We start from the raw sequence: 20,216 nt of genomic DNA, 5'->3' as shown, positions 1-20,216 counted from the left end.
GTTTGCTTTGCACCGAGCGAGGTGGCGCTGTGGTTAGCACACTGGACTCGCATTCTGGTGGACGACGGTTCAAACCCACGTCCGGCCATCCTGATTTAAGTTTCCCGTTATTTCCGTAAATCGCTTCATGATTCCTCTGAAAGGGCACTGCCGACTTCCTTCCATATCCATCCCTAATGCGCTGGGACCGATAACCTTGCTGTTTGGTCCCTTACCGCAAATCAACCTACCATCTGTTTCCTTTGCGTTACGTGTAATTATGTAATTAGTATTGTAGTATTGTGTGTAGTAGAAGTGTAGCAGAACTGTCTGCTTACATCCATTCTGATATTACCTATGGCCTCACTTTCTGGGGTCATAATAAGACAAACCTAAAAATCATGTTCATTTCTACAAAAATGAGCTATTAGAATAATTATCAACACCATCCAAGCAGTTATTTCAACAACTAAATATTCTACCATGCCTCTTTATACAGAAACGTGTAATTAAAATAAATGGGTACACCTAGAATTTCAAAACTAACTTATATCTGCATTGATATAATAACAAGGGTGTGTAACGATACTAAACTGTATAACAAACATTCTGGTAAATGTAAAAGAAATTAAAAAAACTGTCCTTTAAGAAAGCAATATTTAAATTTTATTTTTTTTAATTTTTATGATCAACTGCTATAAGCAAACGAATACATGCAATGAAGAAACGAATACTTGTATGAACATCAAGAGCTCAGATGGAAACCCAGTTCTAAGCAAAGAAGGGAAAGCAGAAAGGTGGAAGGAGTATATAGAGGGTCTATACAAGGGCGATGTACTTGAGGACAATATTATGGAAATGGAAGAGGAGGTAGATGAAGATGATATGGGAGATATGATACTCCTTGAAGAGTTTGACAGAGCACTGAAAGCCCTAAACAAGGCCCCAGGAGTAGACAACATTCCATTAGAACTACTGATAGCCTTGGGAGAGCCAGCCCTGACAAAACTCTACCATCTGGTGAGCAAGATGTATGAGACAGGCGAAATACCCTAAGACTTCAAGAAAAATATAATAATTCCAATCCCGAAGAAAGCAGGTGTTGACAGATGCGAAAATTACCGAACTGTCAGTTTAATAAGTCACGGCTTCAAAATATTAACGGAAATTCTTTACAGACGAATGGAAAAACTAGTAGAAACCGACCTCGGGGAAGATCAGTTTGGATTCCGCAGAAATATTGGAACACGTGAGGCAATACTGACCCTACGACTTACCTTAGAAGCTAGATTAGGGAAAGGCAAACCTACATTTCTAGCATTTGTAGACTTAGAGAAAGCTTTTGACAACGTTGACTGGCATATTCTTTCAAATTCTGAAGGTGGCAGGGGTAAAACACGGGGAGCGAAAGGTTATTTACAATTCGCACAGAAACCAGATGGCAGTTATAAGAGTCGAGGGACACGAAAGGGAAGCAGTGGTTGGGAAGGGAGTGGGACACGGTTGTAGCCTCTCCCCGATGTTATTCAATCTGTATATTGAGCAACCATGGAGAAGAAATAAAAACTTCGAGCTTCGCCGATGACACTGTAATTCTGTCAGAGACAGCAAAGGACTTGGAAGAGCAGTTGAACGGAATGGACAGTGTCTTGAAAAGAGGGTATAAGATGAACAAAAGCAAAACGAGGATAATGGAATGTAGTCGAATTAAGTCGATTGATGCTGAGGGAATTAGATTAGGAAATGAGACACTTAAAATAGTAAAGGAGTTTTGCTATTTGGGGAGCAAAATAACTGATGATGGTCGAAGTAAAGAGGATATAAAATGTAGACTGGCAATGGCAAGGAAAGCGTTTCTGAAGAAGAGAAATTTGTTAACATCGAGTATAGATTTAATTGTCAGGAGGTCTTTTCTGAAAGTATTTGTATGGAGTGTAGCCATGTATGGAAGTGAAACATGGACGATAAATAGTTTGGACAAGAAGAGAATAGAAGCTTTTGAAATGTGTTGCTGCAGAAGAATGCTGAAGATTACATGGGTAGATCACATAACTAATGAGGAGGTATTGAATAGAATTGGGGAGAAGAGGAGTTTGTGGCACAACTTGACAAGAAGAAGGGACCGGTTGGTAGGACATATTCTGAGGCATCAAGGGATCACAAGTTTAGTATTGGAGAGCAGCGCGGAAGGTAAAAATCGTAGAGGGAGACCAAGAGATGAATACATTAAGCAGATTCAGAAGGATGTAGGCTGCAGTAGGTACTGGGAGATGAAGCAGCTTGCACAGGATAGAGTAGCACGGAGAGCTGCATCATAACCAGTCTCAGGACTGAAGACCACAACAACAACAACAACATTTTATACTCTACTGCAATCGCAAATTTTATAGTTTAGTGGTCTCGGGTGAAATAGTGAAACAGCACAGAGGTATTCAGGAACATACTACAACTCGCTAGTATCGCTCCGGCAGCCGCCGTGAAGACGAGATCAGACTAATTATTATGCGCGCACACAGGCAGTTAAGCAATGGCCCTTTTCGCAGTCCAAATGCTATCTAGTGAGTGGTACAGTGGGAAGTAGAGTACCCTCTGCCATTCAGTTCCCTTAAGTATGCGGAGGAAATATTAATGGAGGCAATGAAAACTTCGTAACTCCATTTGTCTGTGAAAACTCGTAATTCCAGTAACCAGAGGTTTTGAAAGTGCGTGGATTTCCATAATATGTCAATAACCTACTTCCACAGTACAGTTACACATCTAGTAACTTTCTATATTACTTTATATTATTTCTTAAGAAACCGCTTTTACTTCATCCTCAAAATTTAACAGAATGGAGTTATGTAATTTTCATTGCCTACCATCTATATTCATGGTTGCGTTCTATGCACCAAGAGGGACGTAGTATTCGTAAGTACGCCGTAGTACGAGGCTTATGATTAACTGCTCGGTCACGGAAACAGTTATCGGTGCCCTATCCGATACTAAAAAAGGACGATTGCTGGCTGCCTGTGTGTCAGAATGGACCCTTTTGTCTTGTAAATGTTCTGTCAGGCCTCTCCTATAAATACGAGTTTTTTTGTTTTGAGGATGGCTGTAAATCTCTGCACCAACGTGCTATTCTGGTGCATCCAACGACACCATCTCGACAAAGTCCGGGATCGCAGCAGGGCAGCACTTTCTGCTGCCTCAAATCACTGGCTGCTGACCATGTCTTAACTTTTTTCCTGCATGCTATATGGAGCATCTTTGTTTTTACCGTGTCCATCTGCTACGATAATCGATGCCGTTAACGCACGCTAATATGATAGCAGTCGCCCTGGCGATACTCTAGCTGTGCAAAAATAATCTTTTTCACTGTTTGACTGGCAGCGGGAGACAATGTCGGTTACAGTTCGTGATAAGTAAACTGTATACCTCTGCCATGGGTTGAAAACTATACCTCTTTTGTGACTCATAGAGTGAGAGCATGTAATATCAGGAGCGAATCTGGAAGTCGGTAAAGAGGGGGGCGGGGCTAATATTTCGGAAGGGGGGGGGGATGAAATATCGCTTAACAAAAGATCGAAGTTTTTGTCTGGTGTCAGCAGCTTAAGTGTTGGTAGGCATACGCTGCATATTTAGCTTTCTTGATTATTGAAAGTTGTACTCGTACATTAATATACATCCAATGTTGATTAATAAATAATAAGACGCCCATTTTAAGTTAAATGATATTTATTGGTTTAGATAGTAAGCTATTTGCCACTCTTGTTCTTTTGTTAAAATGTGTTTGAAATACATTGCAACCTATATTGCTACCTAATTATAAAAAAAAGATTGAATCTGTTAAAGTAATATATTCGCTGATTTCTGAAGTCATTTTATCCAGTGTAATATGATACTCCATTGGGGGGGGGGGGGCTATAGCCCTCATAGCCCCCCCCCCCCCCCTTGCCACCGCCCCTGTGTAATATGATGAACCATTTATGGGACGGTGGCAGTTGCTTCTCTATATTAGAATAAATAAGCCCTCGGTCACAGGGACCGATGACCGTCGCAGTCTGGTCCCTTGAATCCCCAAACCAACCAACCCTCGGTCACAAATATTAAGTCAAAATTGACCACGTTTCGACGCTACTATGAGCGTCGTCTTCAGAATTAAACTAACTGTTCTAAAACATATTCGGTATATAATACGTTAATAAAATTAAAGTTTGTACTGACAGGAAAGAGATGCAGTACTTACATGTCACATTTTTAAAAATTCTAAGCCGGAAAGGCGACGTCATGAATAGTTGTAAATAAGATGGCGAGCCGCTAAGGGCCGCTCGTACTTGTATGAACAAGGGTTGCAACAAGACTGAAACTAACGTGGGCACCTCAGTCTTGTTGCAACTGTTCACTCAAGTACGAGCAGCCCTTAGCGGCTCGCCATCTTATTTACAACTATTCATGACGTCGCCTTTCCGGATAAGATTTTTTTAAAATGTGACTGTCAGTACAAACTTTAATTTTATTAATGTATTATATACCTAATATGTTTTAGAACAGTTAGTTTAATTCTGAAGACGACGCTCATAGTAGCGTCTAAACCTGTTCAATTTTGACTTAATATTTGTGACCGAGGGCTTATTTGTTCTAATATAATTCTGACACGGTCACTGAACCTTTTCAGCTATGTTCAAAGTTTTAAGTTGCTTCTCTGTTTCTGTTTTAGAGAGTGTTATATGTAGTACTTCTCTCTCACCATCGTCATCGTCAACAACAACAACAATACTATGGGAGCACTACATTGTACAAGCTCATATCACAATAACACACACTAAAAGTTAAACTTACTACATAACCCACAGGCTTCGTCAACGAAATGTGGTAATTAGGCAAAGATTTTTTTTTTTTTTGGGACGTGAAACTATTCACTGAAGTCTTTCAACCAATATAACCACACGACACGAATTTCTTGTTGACAATGTGAATGTACTCGTATACGCAGACACACTAATGATGGGATACGTTCCAAATTCGTAATATTAAATGATTCTGTTTTCAGCATCCATCCACCAGTGACACATAAAACATCGACATTAGTAACTCGAACATTATCATACAAAAAATTACCGGTACGTGTAAAAAAATACCGAACGATTGAGAAAAATCTGCGCTTTTAATTACAGATGTACTAGTATTTACAATGGAAACTCTCAAAATATCACAGTTGAATTGATATTTAATGTGAAAACTCTCGAAGCAATGGAAGTTCTATTGTTGCAAAGGTCATTGTAATTTGTAGAATAGCTGGTGGGCGCCATAGGTAATAATTTAAGTAGACTATTTTGTGGCAGGAATTCCTTAATGGTGTTTTGGACTTTTTTCCAGGAATTATCTAGATGCGGTAGTGTTTGTGCAGCAACATCGAAATGGTCAGCACACCCTCAAAACAGAAAGTTTTTTAGGCGTAAGCAGAAATTGTAGCTGTATTAATAAATATGGAATCTTCTGACTTTTGAGAAACATGGAAAAAAGTAAAATAGCGCACTACTTTTATAAAAAAAAATAAAAAAAAATTGATAAACGTAAGCCTAAATCACTCACTAAAAGAAACTTTTCTGAGCCACGTTAATCAAAACAGATCTGACTACCTTGTCACAGCATTAAAACCAAGAAAACATGTTTCTAAAGGCCCGACTTCTGTGCGCATCATCCCGTATTCGAAAATCGATTGTCGGTGACCCGCAACTCTGTACAGCAGGTCAGTGAAGTAGCATCGTGGTGACGTCATGATGTGTGACCGAGACGAGATGAAAACTGTCACACAGCGGCGTTGGTTGTTTATCCATAACAAGTATGTACGAAAGATTTGAAACCTAAATTCTTGGCTGATGACAGATTTTCATCTTTGTCTGACTGGTGAGTGAGAACAAGAAGGGACAAATTTTCACTACAGAATATTGTGTACGATAAAGAGTAGTGACAATACGCTTGATACCATCTCCAAACGATGGTACAACGCGCAAATTTTTTAATTAAACGACACTATTTTAAGTTTGTATGCGAAAGTTGCAGAATTGAGCGAATGTCAGATTAGAAATGAGCTTTACTGTACTGAGGCTGATAGCTTTTATCAAACAAGTGTGCACAGATTTTGAAGAATTTTTCTCTTTTTTCATTTCGCCGTGGCTGGACGCAATTCCTGTCACTTTCAAACACAGGCCACACCATCTGTCTACAAGTTGGATTAATTTTGTTCTGCGTGTTTCTGAGGCTTCGTTACAATTTTTGTATTCCGATTGACAAAGACGTGTAAAGTTTATATCACAAAGCCAAGTCTGCCATCATAAAATGTAATTAGTGTTTATAATATATCGTGGTTGAAAAGTGAGTTTAGTAATTAATAACAATATACAAATGAAATATTACAAAAGTTGTATACTGTATCTAATGATACAAAAGAACCAATTCACAAAGACATCAGACCTACTTAAAAGCCTATAAATCTGCACCCTGTTGTTGTAAGCTCAGAACACATTGTACAAGATTCATTTAAGGTCCTATGCTAAAATGTCTGCAAATCATTGCACCAATGCAAGCAAAAGTTGGTACCCAGTTTTTTGAAACACTCTTAATATGTTGACTTGTAGAACTGTGCAAAAGAAAACAGATGACCTAATGATATGTTTCTGTCAACCATGAGGCTTTGGATTTAAATTGGACACACACATGCCAACAAACATTATAGGATTGTCACATGTAAAACATTGACTTGTATGCTTTGAACACAACAAATCCTGAAAGGTGTTTGTGGTAGTTTCCTCCTCTAATAAAAAGTCTCATTTTTTTAAACACTAATAGTGTAAGTCATGACAGTCTGGCATGTAGTGCAGCTTATCTGAACAGTGGATTCTGAAAACTGACCTGACATTTGGGTCAAAACTACCTGCAAAGTTGAACATATTTTTAAATTAATGTTGCCTTCACTGTTGGTGCTTTGTGAAATTTAATGATTACAAAACGGGGAGGGGAGGGGGGGCTGCAACATCTTTGCCACTGTTTCCCTGATTCTTACAAAATTTTTGTATAATTGTTTTGAGTGTTACTGTCAGTTCTATGTATAAGCCCATTAACAGTAAGTCTTCTTTTCCCTATTAAGTTACATCTGTATTTAATTATTATTCTTTCTTTTCTCTGACATTATGTCTGCTCAAAAATGGAAAGTGACGCGGACCTTGATCAAGCGTGACTTCCTTTTAACTGTACGGTATATGTTACATTGCATTTAGGAACTTTTGGGTAATTGAACATGTATCAATAATTACAGATTTCTGTAGTTGTATATATAAGTTTGGATGTAGCTGTATTGCGTTGTTATACTGGTGGATATTGTGTGGTATGACTCCTGTAGTTGATAGTATAATTGGTATAATGTCAACTTTATCCTGATGCCACATGTCCTTGACTTCCTCAGCCAGTTGGATGTAGTTTTCAATTTTTTCTCCTGTTTTCTTTTGTATATTTGTTGTATTGGGTATGGATATTTCGATTAGTTGTGTTAATTTCTTCTTTTTATTGGTGAGTATGATGTCAGGTTTGTTATGTGGTGTTGTTTTATTTGTTATAATGGTTCTGTTCCAGTATAATTTGTATTCATCATTCTCCAGTACATTTTGTGGTGCATACTTGTATGTGGGAACGTGTTGTTTTATAATTTTATGTTGTAAGGTAAGCTGTTGCTGTATTATTTTTGCTACATTGTCATGTCTTCTGGGGTATTCTGTATTTGCCAGTATTGTACATCCGCTTGTGATTTGATCTAATGTTTCTATTTTTTGTTTGCAAAGTCTGCATTATTTATCTGTTGTGGTATTGGGATCTATAATAATGATGATAATAATAATAATAATAATAATAATAATAATAATTCCCGTGGAGGCCCGGGAAAAGAATAGGCCTCTGGTATGTTCTGCCAGTCATAAAAGCCGACGAAAAGAACAAACCACTAATAGGGCTAACCCCCCTTTTAGTGTGATTACTTGGTTCAGGACAGAACTAAAGAAGCCTCGGACAAGCGCCGTCATGGTCGGGCACGACACTTGAACCCTATGCCCGCCCACAATGGTAACGACACTGCTAGCCAACTAGAAAAAGATTTAAATCCAAATAGAGGTGTTTTGCAGGATATGCTTCCTGCAACCACCCTAGAAGGAAAACAGACAGAGGATGAGATGGTCAGATGAAGTTAATCGACACCTCATGTTCTGTTATTACCAAGCAACAAACCTAGGAACCAACACAACTGGATACAGATCACAAGTATACACAACATTTATTACCAGATACCCGGAATTAAAATTTTTAACAGAACAACGACTAGCTGATCAGATCCGTGTAATAATCAAAAATAACAGGATACCCCAGTCAGAATTAGGAAACATCAAACAACAAGTACAACAAATACTAGAACAAAATAATGTGCAATCAGAAGAAGAAGAAAATACAGTAATGAACTCAATCATCCCAGAGCAAACAAACAAAGAACACGCATCAATTAAACAATCAGAGGAAAACGAAATATTAAGACAGCCACCAGAACAAGCACAAATAGAACACGAAGTGACACACATGTTAGATATAGAAGAAAAATTTCAGCTGACATATATAGAATACAAAGACACAAATACAGACATTAGACCATTCTTGCACAGACCACCAAATAACCCACAAGTAGAAATGACAATAACAACTATCAACACAATCATACACAACAAAATAAATGAAAATACAACTATGGAAGAGTTACAACTACTGGTTTATGTAGGAGCACTCACTACAGTAAATATACACACTAGGCAGAGATCAGAACCAACCAACACACAGAAGAAACCCACAAAACCAGCATGGCAACACAGGCTACAGATCAGAATAGAAAAACTGAGAAGAGACATCGGACAGCTAACACAATTTATAAGAAATGAAATATCAGGCAAAAAACGAAAAAGGTTAGGTAAAATCTCACAACAAGAAGTAAATAGAGCAATTAGATGAAAAGAAGCAGAAATTACGAGCATTGGCCAAACGACTTAGAAGATACAAAAAAAGTGAAAATAGAAGGAAACAAAACCAAACATTCAACACAAACCAAAAGAGATTTTACCAAACAATAGATAACACACACATTAAAATAGATAATCCACCAAACATAACAGACATGGAACACTTCTGGAGCAACATATGGTCAAACCCGGTACAACATAACAGGCATGCACGGTGGATACAAGCAGAAACAGACTCATACAAGATGATACCACAAATGCTTGAAGTGATAATTTTGCAACATGAAGTCACCCGAGCAATTAATTCTACGCACAATTGGAAAGCCCCCGGAAATGATAAAGTAGCAAATTTCTGGCTAAAGTAGTTCACCTCAACACATTCACATCTAACTAAATTATTTAACAGTTACATTGCAGGCCCATACACATTCCCGGATACACTTACACATGGAATAACCTATCTGAAACCTAAAGATCAAGCAGACACAGCAAACCCAGCTAAATATCGCCCCATAACATGCCTACCAACAATATACAAAATATTAACTTCAGTCATTACACAGAAATTAATGACACATACAACACAGAACAAAATTATAAATGAAGAACAAAAAGGCTGCTGCAAAGGAGCACGAGGATGTAAAGAGCAACTGATAATAGATACAGAGGTGACATATCAAGCTAAAACTAAACAAAGGTCACTACACTACGCATACATTGATTACCAAAAAGCTTTTGATAGTGTACCCCACTCATGGTTACTACAGATATTGGAAATATACAAAGTAGATTCTAAATTGATACAGTTCCTAAACATAGTTATGAAAAACTGGAAAACAACACTTAATATCCAAACAAACACTAATAATATCACATCACAACCAATACAGATTAAGTGTGGAATATACCAAGGAGACTCATTAAGTCCTTTCTGGTTCTGTCTTGCTCTGAACGCACTATCCAACATGCTAAATAATACAAATTATGGATATAATATTACTGGAACATACCCACACAAAATCACACATTTGCTATACATGGATGATCTAAAACTACTGGCAGCAACCAATCAACAACTCAACCAATTACTAAAGATAACAGAAGTATTCAGCAATGATATAAATATGGCTTTTGGAACAGACAAATGTAAGAAAAATAGCATAGTCAAGGGAAAACACACTAAACAAGAAGATTACATATTGGATAACCACAGTGACTCCATAGAAGCGATGGAAAAAACAGATGCCTATAAATATCTAGGATACAGACAAAAAATAGGAATAGATAATACAAATATTAAAGAAGAACTAAAAGAAAAATATAGACAAAGACTAACAAAAATACTGAAAACAGAATTGACAGCAAGAAACAAGACAAAAGCTATGAATACTTATGCTATACCAACATTGACCTACTCATTTGGAGTAGTGAAATGGAGTAACACAGACCTAGAAGCACTCAATACACTTACACGTTCACAATGCCACAAATATAGAATACATCACATACATTCAGCAGCAGAAAGATTCACATTAAGCAGAAAGGAAGGAGGAAGGGGATTCATCGACATAAAAAACCTACATTATGGACAGGTAGACAATTTAAGAAAATTCTTTCTAGACCGAGCAGAAACTAGCAAAATACACAAAGCAATCACTCATATAAATACATCGGCTACACCACTGCAATTTCATAACCACTTCTACAACCATCTAGATCACATAACATCAACAGATACGAAGAAAGTAAATTGGAAAAAGAAAACACTACATGGCAAGCACCCGTATCATCTAACACAGCCACACATCGATCAAGACGCATCCAACACATGGCTAAGAAAAGGCAATATATACAGTGAGACGGAAGGATTCATGATTGCAATACAGGATCAAACAATAAACACCAGATATTACAGCAAGATATTATTAAAGATCCCAATACCATAACAGGTAAATGCAGACTTTGCAAACAAAAAATAGAAACAGTAGATCACATCACAAGTGGATGTACAATACTAGCAAACACAGAATACCCTAGAAGACATGACAATGTAGCAAAAATAATACATCAACAGCTTACCTTACAACATAAAATTATAAAACAACACGTTCCCACATACAAGTATGCACCACAAAATGTACTGGAGAATGATGAATACAAATTATACTGGAACAGAACCATTATAACAGATAAAACAACACCACATAACAAACCTGACATCATACTCACCAATAAAAAGAAGAAATTAACACAACTAATCGAAATATACATACCAAATACAACAAATATATGGAAGAAAACAGGAGAAAAAATTGAAAACTACATCCAACTGGCTGCGGAAGTCAAGGACATGTGGCATCAGGGTAAAGTTGACATTATACCAATTATACTATCAACTACCAGGAGTCATACCACACAATATCCACCAGTATATCAACGCAATACAGCTACATCCAAACTTATATTTAGAGCTACAGAAATCTGTAATTATTGATACATGTTCAATTATCCGCAAGTTCCTAAATGCAATGTAACATATACCATACAGTTAAAAGGAAGTCACGCTTGATGAAGGTTCGCGTCACTTTCCATTTTTAACCAGACCTAAGGTCTGAGAAAAATAGAAATAATAATAATAATTATTATTATTTTGCCAATGTGTACCTAATGTGCAATTTTGTTGTCTATATTTGTTCTGCCTTTAACTTGGCCTAATACTTTTCTTAGTATAACCTTCTGGTGGTTTATAATTTTTCCATAATTATTTTATTCAGTTACCAATTTTCTTCAGCATAAAGTGCTTCTGAGTGAGTTCCCATTGCATAGTAATTAAGGACATTAATTTATTTGTTATAGGCCTAGATATCTTTTGTCAAGTGCCACATTACTTTCATGTTCGTAGCTCTGGAGTGGATTCCTTCTGTTTGACATATTCCATATTCAACTTAGAAACACGATAAAAATTAATTATGAGCAAATGAGATTTATTTCTTAAACCTATTCCTGAAGGCCTAATCTAATGTTTTACCAATTTGAAGATCTGTTTGTTGTGCATTAAATTTTATTTTTCATCATCCAATAATTAATGTCTATAGACTGCCTGAATGAGTGACTGACTGGTTATTTGAGTGATGATCATGTTTTTCTTTTGCCAACAGATGTAAAACATGTTCCCTTGTGGTGCCTGTGTGCTGTGCTATATTGTGCTTGGTGGACTTGCTCTGTTGATTCTTGGATTGTTTTTACTGAAAGTATATGTAAAAGTAACATGTGGTGTTTGCACCAGCACAAAACGCATGGAAGGAAAGACAGTGATTATAACAGGAGCCAACTCAGGTAAAATTTAGAAATAGGCCTAGTAAAAGCACTTAATGATAGAGACTGTGTATTTATCAGATTGTTAGCTCTTTGAACCTGTACTAATGTTGAAAAATCTGAAAGAATCCGAATGTGCTCTTCTCATTAACAGTGTACAATAGCAGATATGAAGCACCAAAATTGCCCTTGGCTGCTGTTTACTTGAACATTGGCTGGGGAAAAAAATTGAATCCAAGTAAACAGAAAATTGCTAATTCAATATTTCTCAATTTTATCATCTAAGTTGTTGGTAGATGTTTAGATCTGCCTATCAAAATATGTATCTAAATCATTGAATAATATATCCAAAAAGAAAGATGATGAGACTTACCAAACAAAAGCGCTGGCAGGTCGATACACACAAACAAACACAAACATACACGCAAAATTCAAGCTTTCGCAACAAACGGTTGCTTCGTCAGGAAAGAGGGAAGGAGAGGGAAAGACGAAAGGATGTCGGTTTTAAGGGAGAGGGTAAGGAGTCATTCCAATCCCGGGAATGGAAAGACTTACCTTAGGGGGAAAAAAGGACAGGTATATACTCGCGCGCACACACACACATATCCATCCGCATATACACAGACACAAGCAGACATTTTCCTGCTTGTGTCTGTGTGTATGCGGATGGATGTGTGTGTGTGTGTGTGTGTGTGTATGTGTGTGTGTGTGTGTGTGTGTGTGTGCGAGTGTATACCTGTCCTTTTTTCCCCCTAAGGTAAGTCTTTCCATTCCCGGAATTGGAATGACTCCTTACCCTCTCCCTTAAAACCCACATCCTTTCGTCTTTCCCTCTCCTTCCCTCTTTCCTGACGAAGCAACCGTTTGTTGCGAAAGCTTGAATTTTGTGTGTATGTTTGTGTTTGTTTGTGTGTCTATCGACCTGCCAGCGCTTTTGTTTGGTAAGTCTCATCATCTTTCTTTTTGGATATATTTTTCCCATGTGGAATGTTTCCCTCTATTATATTCATTGAATAATATCATCTATAAGTGAAACAACAATAGAAATTCCTGGATGGAGCAATTCATAAAGTAAGGGAAAGGCAATGACTCTGTTAACTATAGTGGGACATTGTGTGGAGTACAGAAACGCATAACAGTGCGCGCGCACACACACACACACACACACACACACACACACACACACACACACACACTCTCTCTCTCTCTCTCTCTCTCTCTCTCTCTCTCTCTCTCTCTATGCAGGGGTGGAATTGTGAACATTACAGTTATTGACAATGCAAAATAGACGGCTTCCACTGATGGTCCTCTTCTTTCTTGTTCAAGTTCATTGGTTCTAGCTGTTCAGATGGGTTTATGTTGTAACCATTATGCCACATTAACTAGTTTGATCACTGAAATAACTGTAACTTACCTTTGTATTTCCTGCAGGTATTGGCAAAGAGACAGCATTTGAATTGGCAAGAAGAGGGGCAAGAGTAATTATGGCATGTCGCTCTATTGATGTTGCGAAGAAAATCCGTGGTAAGTTGTAGCTGTAATTATGTCACTGGTAGACCTACAAAATAACTGCACATTAGTGTGTACTTTCATTATGCAAAACTTAAACAGCTGTTTGGGCAAATTAATTCTAATTTATGAGAAATGTAACCATATTTCTTTTTTTGTAAGCCTTAGAATTAAAAATGGGACGGGTGGTGGTGGTGGTGGTGGTGGTGGTGGTGGTGGTGATAATTTACACATCACCCTCTTCCTTACAGCCCAAAATCAAGAAGGCTCTTCATAATATGAAATTAACAAAGCGGAACATTAGTACGCAGATGTAACTATTGTAAACTATTTTGCATATTGTGCTAAGCATTAACAGACTGATGACAGGCAACTTTGACACTTCTATGGACAAGCAGCTGATCATAGAACATGACTTAAAACACTAACTTCAGTGTCAATATAACAGATAGATTATGCTGTCTGTATTCTTGGATAATTTGTGCAAAAGTCTTGCCCCCATGCAAATGGTTTAAAATAAAACGTTGGGTGTGTATAATTTATACTCATCTCCCAAAATAATTTTGTTTGGTTCCCTGACATTACATCAGGTATTGCAGTTGGTGCCACAAGTTAACTACATGTACCTTCTCTTTTGCCAATGCACCTGCAGCCTTTTCCCCTTCTCTCTTTCTCCCCTCTCTGCCACCACCTCCCTTTGCACCTAGGAGCCCTATCTTGTCCCCACCACTTCTCTGCTTGCTCTCAGCAGAACATCTTTCTGTACCCCCACCTCGCTATGCGTCTCCCTTCCTGCCCTATGCTGGCTCCTTACCTGCATCACCCATTTAGATTGCTGCTCGTGTCACACACAGTTGCAGATCCCAGTTGGAGTCAGTGGCACATGTGTGCATGTTGTTGTTGTGCTTGTGTGTGTGTGTGCGTGTGTGTGTGTGTGTGTGTGTTTCTATTTCCAAAAAATGACGTTTTTGTACTGAAGCTTAAAAGTTCAGCAGTTTTTTCATTGCGCCTTCTATGACTCGATGTTGCCGCTGCGTGCTGACTAGAATTCTGTCCAACGCTGTTGTTACACCTCAATTTAAATGATGTAATAAATTATATGATTGTGAGACATTGCTGGCCAGTACTTACCTACATGGGAGGTGGAATGCCTGTGCTACCAATAGGTAGAACATAGGAATAGGTTGAAGATTAAAAAGGGAGTGGGACATCCTTCTGTAGGGGTGAGACAGCAGGGAAAAAGAATATCACTGCATTCCTGATATCTACCCACAACTGTTTCAGTTGTTAAAGCTCTTTCAAATGCTACAGTGACTGGTTATTCCACAGTCAGCTGGCATTACACGAAACAATAAAACTAATTAAAGGAAATTCCATGTTGATGGTAGGCAATGAAAACCCCGTAACTCCACCTGTCTCTGAAAGTCTCATCATTCCAGTAACCAGTGACTTCATTATCAAAGAGATTTGAAAGTGCATGGATTTCTCTAATCTATAAATAACTGGGCTTCTGCTATATAATTACACATGTAGCAACGTTTTCTGTATCTCTTCATATATATTTTAAGAAACTGCCTTTGCTTTTCCTATAAAATTTAACAAAATGGAGTTATGAGGTTTTCATTGCCTGCCATCGATATTTTAAATATCTCAAAGACACCTTGCTTAACAAAACATCACAGTTGTAATTTATTAACCCCTCCTAACTGTAATTAATGTCAAGAAAGAGCCAAATTATTGCTGAAAAATTTGTGGTGTTGAAGTTATAAATTTTGAGAATATTTTTTCCCCACTCTGGCCTTTGGGGACAGCATGTTTCAAAAATTGTACAAAGCTAGTAGCTCATTTTTATTTGCAGTGACAATGTTCTCATAAGTGTTCAAAACTCGGCATAAGAAACTTTCTATCATTGACTTGACAAATATTGAAAGTCATTTCTTGTCATTCAGGAACTATACAGTCATGTTAAGATAGTAGCACACAAAAATGGAAATTTAAAAAAATTAGGTATGTTATCTAAAATAATAACAAACCAGCATGTTAGTTGTGAAATTAATGATAACAGCAATTGAAACAAAATCCTAATTGTTTTCCTGGATTACATTTTGTTGCTTTACTGTCTGAATGATACATGTTTGACATATGCCGTATTTTTGTTTGCCATAAACCATGTTTTCTTATACAGATGAAATAATAGCAGCAACTGGCAATGAATCAGTATTCGTGCAGCCTCTTGATCTTAGCAGCCTGGAGTCTGTTCGAAAGTTTGCTACTGCCATTAAGTCTTCAGAGAAACGTCTTGATGTGCTGATACACAATGCAGGTTGTGCACATGCATTTGGACCCAAAGCCACAGAGGATGGACTGGAACTTACTATGGCCACCAATCACTATGGACCGTTTCTACTGACACACTTGCTGATTGGTACTTTTTCTTATTCATTGGTTACTTTTAATTATATTTAAAAGTTTTAACAAAATTGTTAAATATGAGAACTGATGAACCTTTCTTATTCACTTTGTATCAACAGTAGTAGTAGTAGTAGTAGTAGTAGTAGTAGTAGTTGTAGTTGTAGTTGTAGTTGTAGTTGTAGTTGTTGTTGTTGTTGTTGGCGGCCATAATAACTTTACAGTCTTGGACAGTTAGTTTTCAACATTTACAAAAATATCACACTATGCATATAATGAATATGTACAAGTAGCACATTAGATACTATTATATAAATATTTATCACCATTAGTATACTGAGGTATGCAAAACTTGAACTATTCATAACACAGCTCGGAAATCTTTGAGTGACTATAAACATTTTTCAATTAATAAGTTTCAATTTGCCTATAAAAATATTTCCATGGAGTTGCATTATATTATTTGGCAACATAGTACAAAATTTTCTGCCAGCATCAAGTGGACTGTGATCTGTAGTTCTGATAGTTCATCAGATGTTTCAACTGTAGATAGTGATACAGTATGACATTCATTATAATTCAACAAGAACTTGATTATTGTCCTTATTCAGTGTAAGTTCATTCATTGTTAGATATTCTAGATCAGTTCAGAGTTCTCTTTGTTTTGTATTGCTAGCTGATCATTAGGGCCCCGGCCAATGAATGTCTCACAAGTGTTGTTCATTAACTTTGAGCTTTGCGCTTGTGTTAAGTCAGTAATACAGAAAAGAAACAAAATTGAACTGAGAATACTTCCTTGGGGAACTCCATAGTTGACAATTTTGTATGCTGATTTTTACTTCTAGGATTTTTTACTTTCATACTTATCACACAGTTTAGTGCACTGTCTTATCTGTCGGAGATATAAACATATATAAACTTTAGTGCTATTATTCTTATATCATAAATTTATAATTTGGATAATAGTACCTCATGAATCACAGAATCAAATGCCTTAGAAAAGTCCCAGTGACTTTGTTTCTGCTGTGGCCACCCACTTCAGACATTGTAGCACCTACTGCATCGGCATCCCACTTCACATCCAACCTACACAGGATGCCTGCATCACAGTGTGTATATTCACCAGGAAAACCTACATCATCTGTGTTGTCAACACAAATATTTACTGGAGACCACAATACAACACCAGGTCTCCACCAACAGCCGCCAGGGACTGCTACCCATTCATGGAGTGTGCAGAGTAGCTTCACCAGAGGTTGCAGCTAGCCCAGAAACTACTTTGATACACTAGGCAAGTGATCACAAATAGTTCCAGCAGATACATTTGCAAAATGGGCTTTGTAGGCAGCGCACTGCTGGCAAAGGGCAGTTCGACATACCGCTTGGAAGTATACAGTGCTGTCATCCCGGTAACCATAGCCAGACGCCTCTTCTAGCTGGCCGATCTCTTGCAGGTGGACTTGGTATAGTCGACAAACATCTTGACATTGTATAATTGTTTGATTGTGGTCTCTCCCTGTGAAGAGTGGGTCTTTTCTATTATTATTTGTTATTTTATATTTGTAATGATCCACAGTTGGAATAGTCTGTTGTTCTTTTGGAGATGGTATTATTGTTTCGTTTGGGTGAGTCCTATTGTTTTTCAGATTTGGTTTTTCCCCATTTCCATTCTGCTAGTGCAGATACTTCAGTTTCCTTTATCCAGTGTGTTTAGCAGTTTGTGGAAAAAAAGTTGCTGTTGCTGTTGTTGTGGAACCCATGCTGCAAGTTGTTTAATAGGTTGTATATACAAAAGAAAGATTCTATTTGGTGTAGAATTACCCTTTCAAGTTACTTGCCAAGTGTTGAAATAAATGAAATTAGCCTGTAATTATTTTACACCAGTTGTATCTCAGCAATTTTTTAATAGTTTACAAAAGGTCCCCTGGCCAATTGAACTGCTTATTAAATGTGATATTGATTTTATTAATTCAGTTTTGCATACCTTAATTAATGCAGATGATATATCATCCCAACCACTGTACGTTTTTATTTTGAGTTTTGTGATTATTTTCATTACCTCATATTCTGTTGCGCCCCTTAGGAAAAATGAATTACTCATTTTAATGGAGTTAATTTGTTGTGTTTATTCCATTTCTTCTTTGTATTCCTTACTAAAATGTTTTCTGAATACCTCACATACTGTTTTAGACTCACCCACTAACATTCCATTTTCTGCATCTTGGATTCCTTTATTTGTGCATTCTTTGTTTAGTATATTCCATGCTGTTTTACTAACATTATTAGATTTGCTTAACTATTCAGCGTAATAGTGTGTTTTTAGAATCTCCAGGGATTCTTCGTATGTTTCTCTGGTGTTTTTGAATTTTGCCAGGAAGTATTGTAATTTTGTATCTCTGAATAGCACACATAGGTCTTTAGTCTTTCCCTTTAGTTTGTGGCTTTCTGGAGGAATTTTAAGATATTTCATGTACTCTGATTTCTTTAGTTTATTTTGGTTAAGTATCTCATAGAAATGGTTCCATTTTTCATTGATATCATCTCATCTGTATATGTTCTGCCAGTCTGTGTGTGTGAGGTCCTCATTTATAAGTGAGTAAGTAATTTTGTGATCTGTCTTAATCTCTGTGGCTAGAGGTGTATGGTCCAGAGGTACTTTTCAATACCTCATACTAGTAATTCCTTCATATTTAGATTTGTAACAAAATGACCAATGCAAGGTTATGAATCAGATGTTGGTCTGGTTGGTACTAAATTTATACGGATATTGATGTAGCAATGTAACAATTCAGATTACCTAAGAAATTTACATTCTTTGTTAGTCAGTTTTTACATCTCTTATTGTTAGTTTATCCAGAAATTCATCTAGATACATACAGTTTCTGGGTCTTCAAACTCTGTGCCATTGCCTTTTAAATTCCTACCCTCTCTGAACAATTTCATAGAGTGGGAGCATGTGGCACTTTTGATAGTTTATTACCTGTTGGCTGAGGACATTATACTTTTTCGCCAACCTGATACGTACGTTCCACACCAGATTTTGTCCTGTCTTAATTTTCATTTAATCTATTGCAAGGAAAATACAATATCAAACTGAAAAAATGCACGTTGGCATAGCACAGGTTATTATGCTAAAGGTAGGAAGGAGACCATAGCAGCCCGCATCTCGTGGTCGTGCGGTAGCGTTCTCGCTTCCCACGCCCGGGTTCCCGGGTTCGATTCCCGGCGGGGTCAGGGATTTTCTCTGCCTCGTGATGGCTGGGTGTTGTGTGCTGTCCTTAGGTTAGTTAGGTTTAATTAGTTCTAAGCTCTAGGGGACTGATGACCATAGATGTTAAGTCCCATAGTGCTCAGAGCCATTTGAACCATTTTTTGAGACTATAGCAAGTCTAATACCGAGTGTTCTCTAAATCAATGTCTTGTTGTGCACTGTGCAGTTTGAGCCACATTATGAGATTGATATTGTAGCACTGCAGAATACATACATCACCCATGAAGTAACAGTATCTACTCTGTTTGTATGCATTGCTGCCAATTTAAAAGATGAGTAAGAGGGGTCAGTAGCTGATCTTGTGTGGGGCACTAAAGAGGTTCCCAGAATACAACTGCTTTGGATGGAGTGTGCAAAGTATGCATGTATGCATTTTTCTCAATATGGGCATGTTACATGATTTAGAATTCGGTATTGTATCTGGCATCGCCCAGGAAAGTTCCATCTGCCTGCAGTGAATTGCCTCTCTCTCTCTCTCTCTCTCTCTCTCTCTCTCTCTCTTTCCATGCTTTAGATAAATCCCACCAGAAACTGTTGTTTTGATCGAAAACCCTGTACAAAGATGGTGATGCTGGAAAATTTTGAAACTCGCACCTGAAAACTAACAATGAAATATTGAACACATGGCATAGTTGAACGAATAATCTTGGACCTCGGTTCAGTAAACTTTAGCTGAAGACTTAAGAATTAGTGGGTACTGGTAAATC

The 20,216-nt window shown here is 37.4% G+C and overlaps 1 protein-coding gene across 3 annotated transcripts in view; it reads left to right on the top strand.

Moving 5' to 3' along the window:
* The window catches only part of LOC126175845 (retinol dehydrogenase 14), a 114,925-nt gene that overhangs the window by 55,785 nt on the left and 38,924 nt on the right, over positions 1-20,216 (top strand). The window contains exons 1-4 of one of the 3 annotated variants that reach the window (XM_049922852.1): positions 5,763-5,800; positions 12,164-12,341; positions 13,752-13,844; positions 16,015-16,254. In XM_049922852.1, the coding sequence (XP_049778809.1) occupies positions 12,173-12,341; positions 13,752-13,844; positions 16,015-16,254 (502 nt within the window). In that variant the 5' untranslated portion in view covers positions 5,763-5,800; positions 12,164-12,172. Of the gene's footprint in view, positions 1-5,762; positions 5,866-12,163; positions 12,342-13,751; positions 13,845-16,014; positions 16,255-20,216 lie in introns of those variants that run through there. The other 2 variants (XM_049922851.1, XM_049922849.1) reach the window with 2 other exon arrangements.

This window comes from Schistocerca cancellata, chromosome 3 (assembly GCF_023864275.1).
Source record: "Schistocerca cancellata isolate TAMUIC-IGC-003103 chromosome 3, iqSchCanc2.1, whole genome shotgun sequence".
Classification (NCBI taxonomy): domain Eukaryota; kingdom Metazoa; phylum Arthropoda; class Insecta; order Orthoptera; family Acrididae; genus Schistocerca; species Schistocerca cancellata.
The sequence above is the reverse complement of the archived record's forward strand: the minus strand, read 5'-3'. Positions and strand labels throughout refer to the sequence as shown.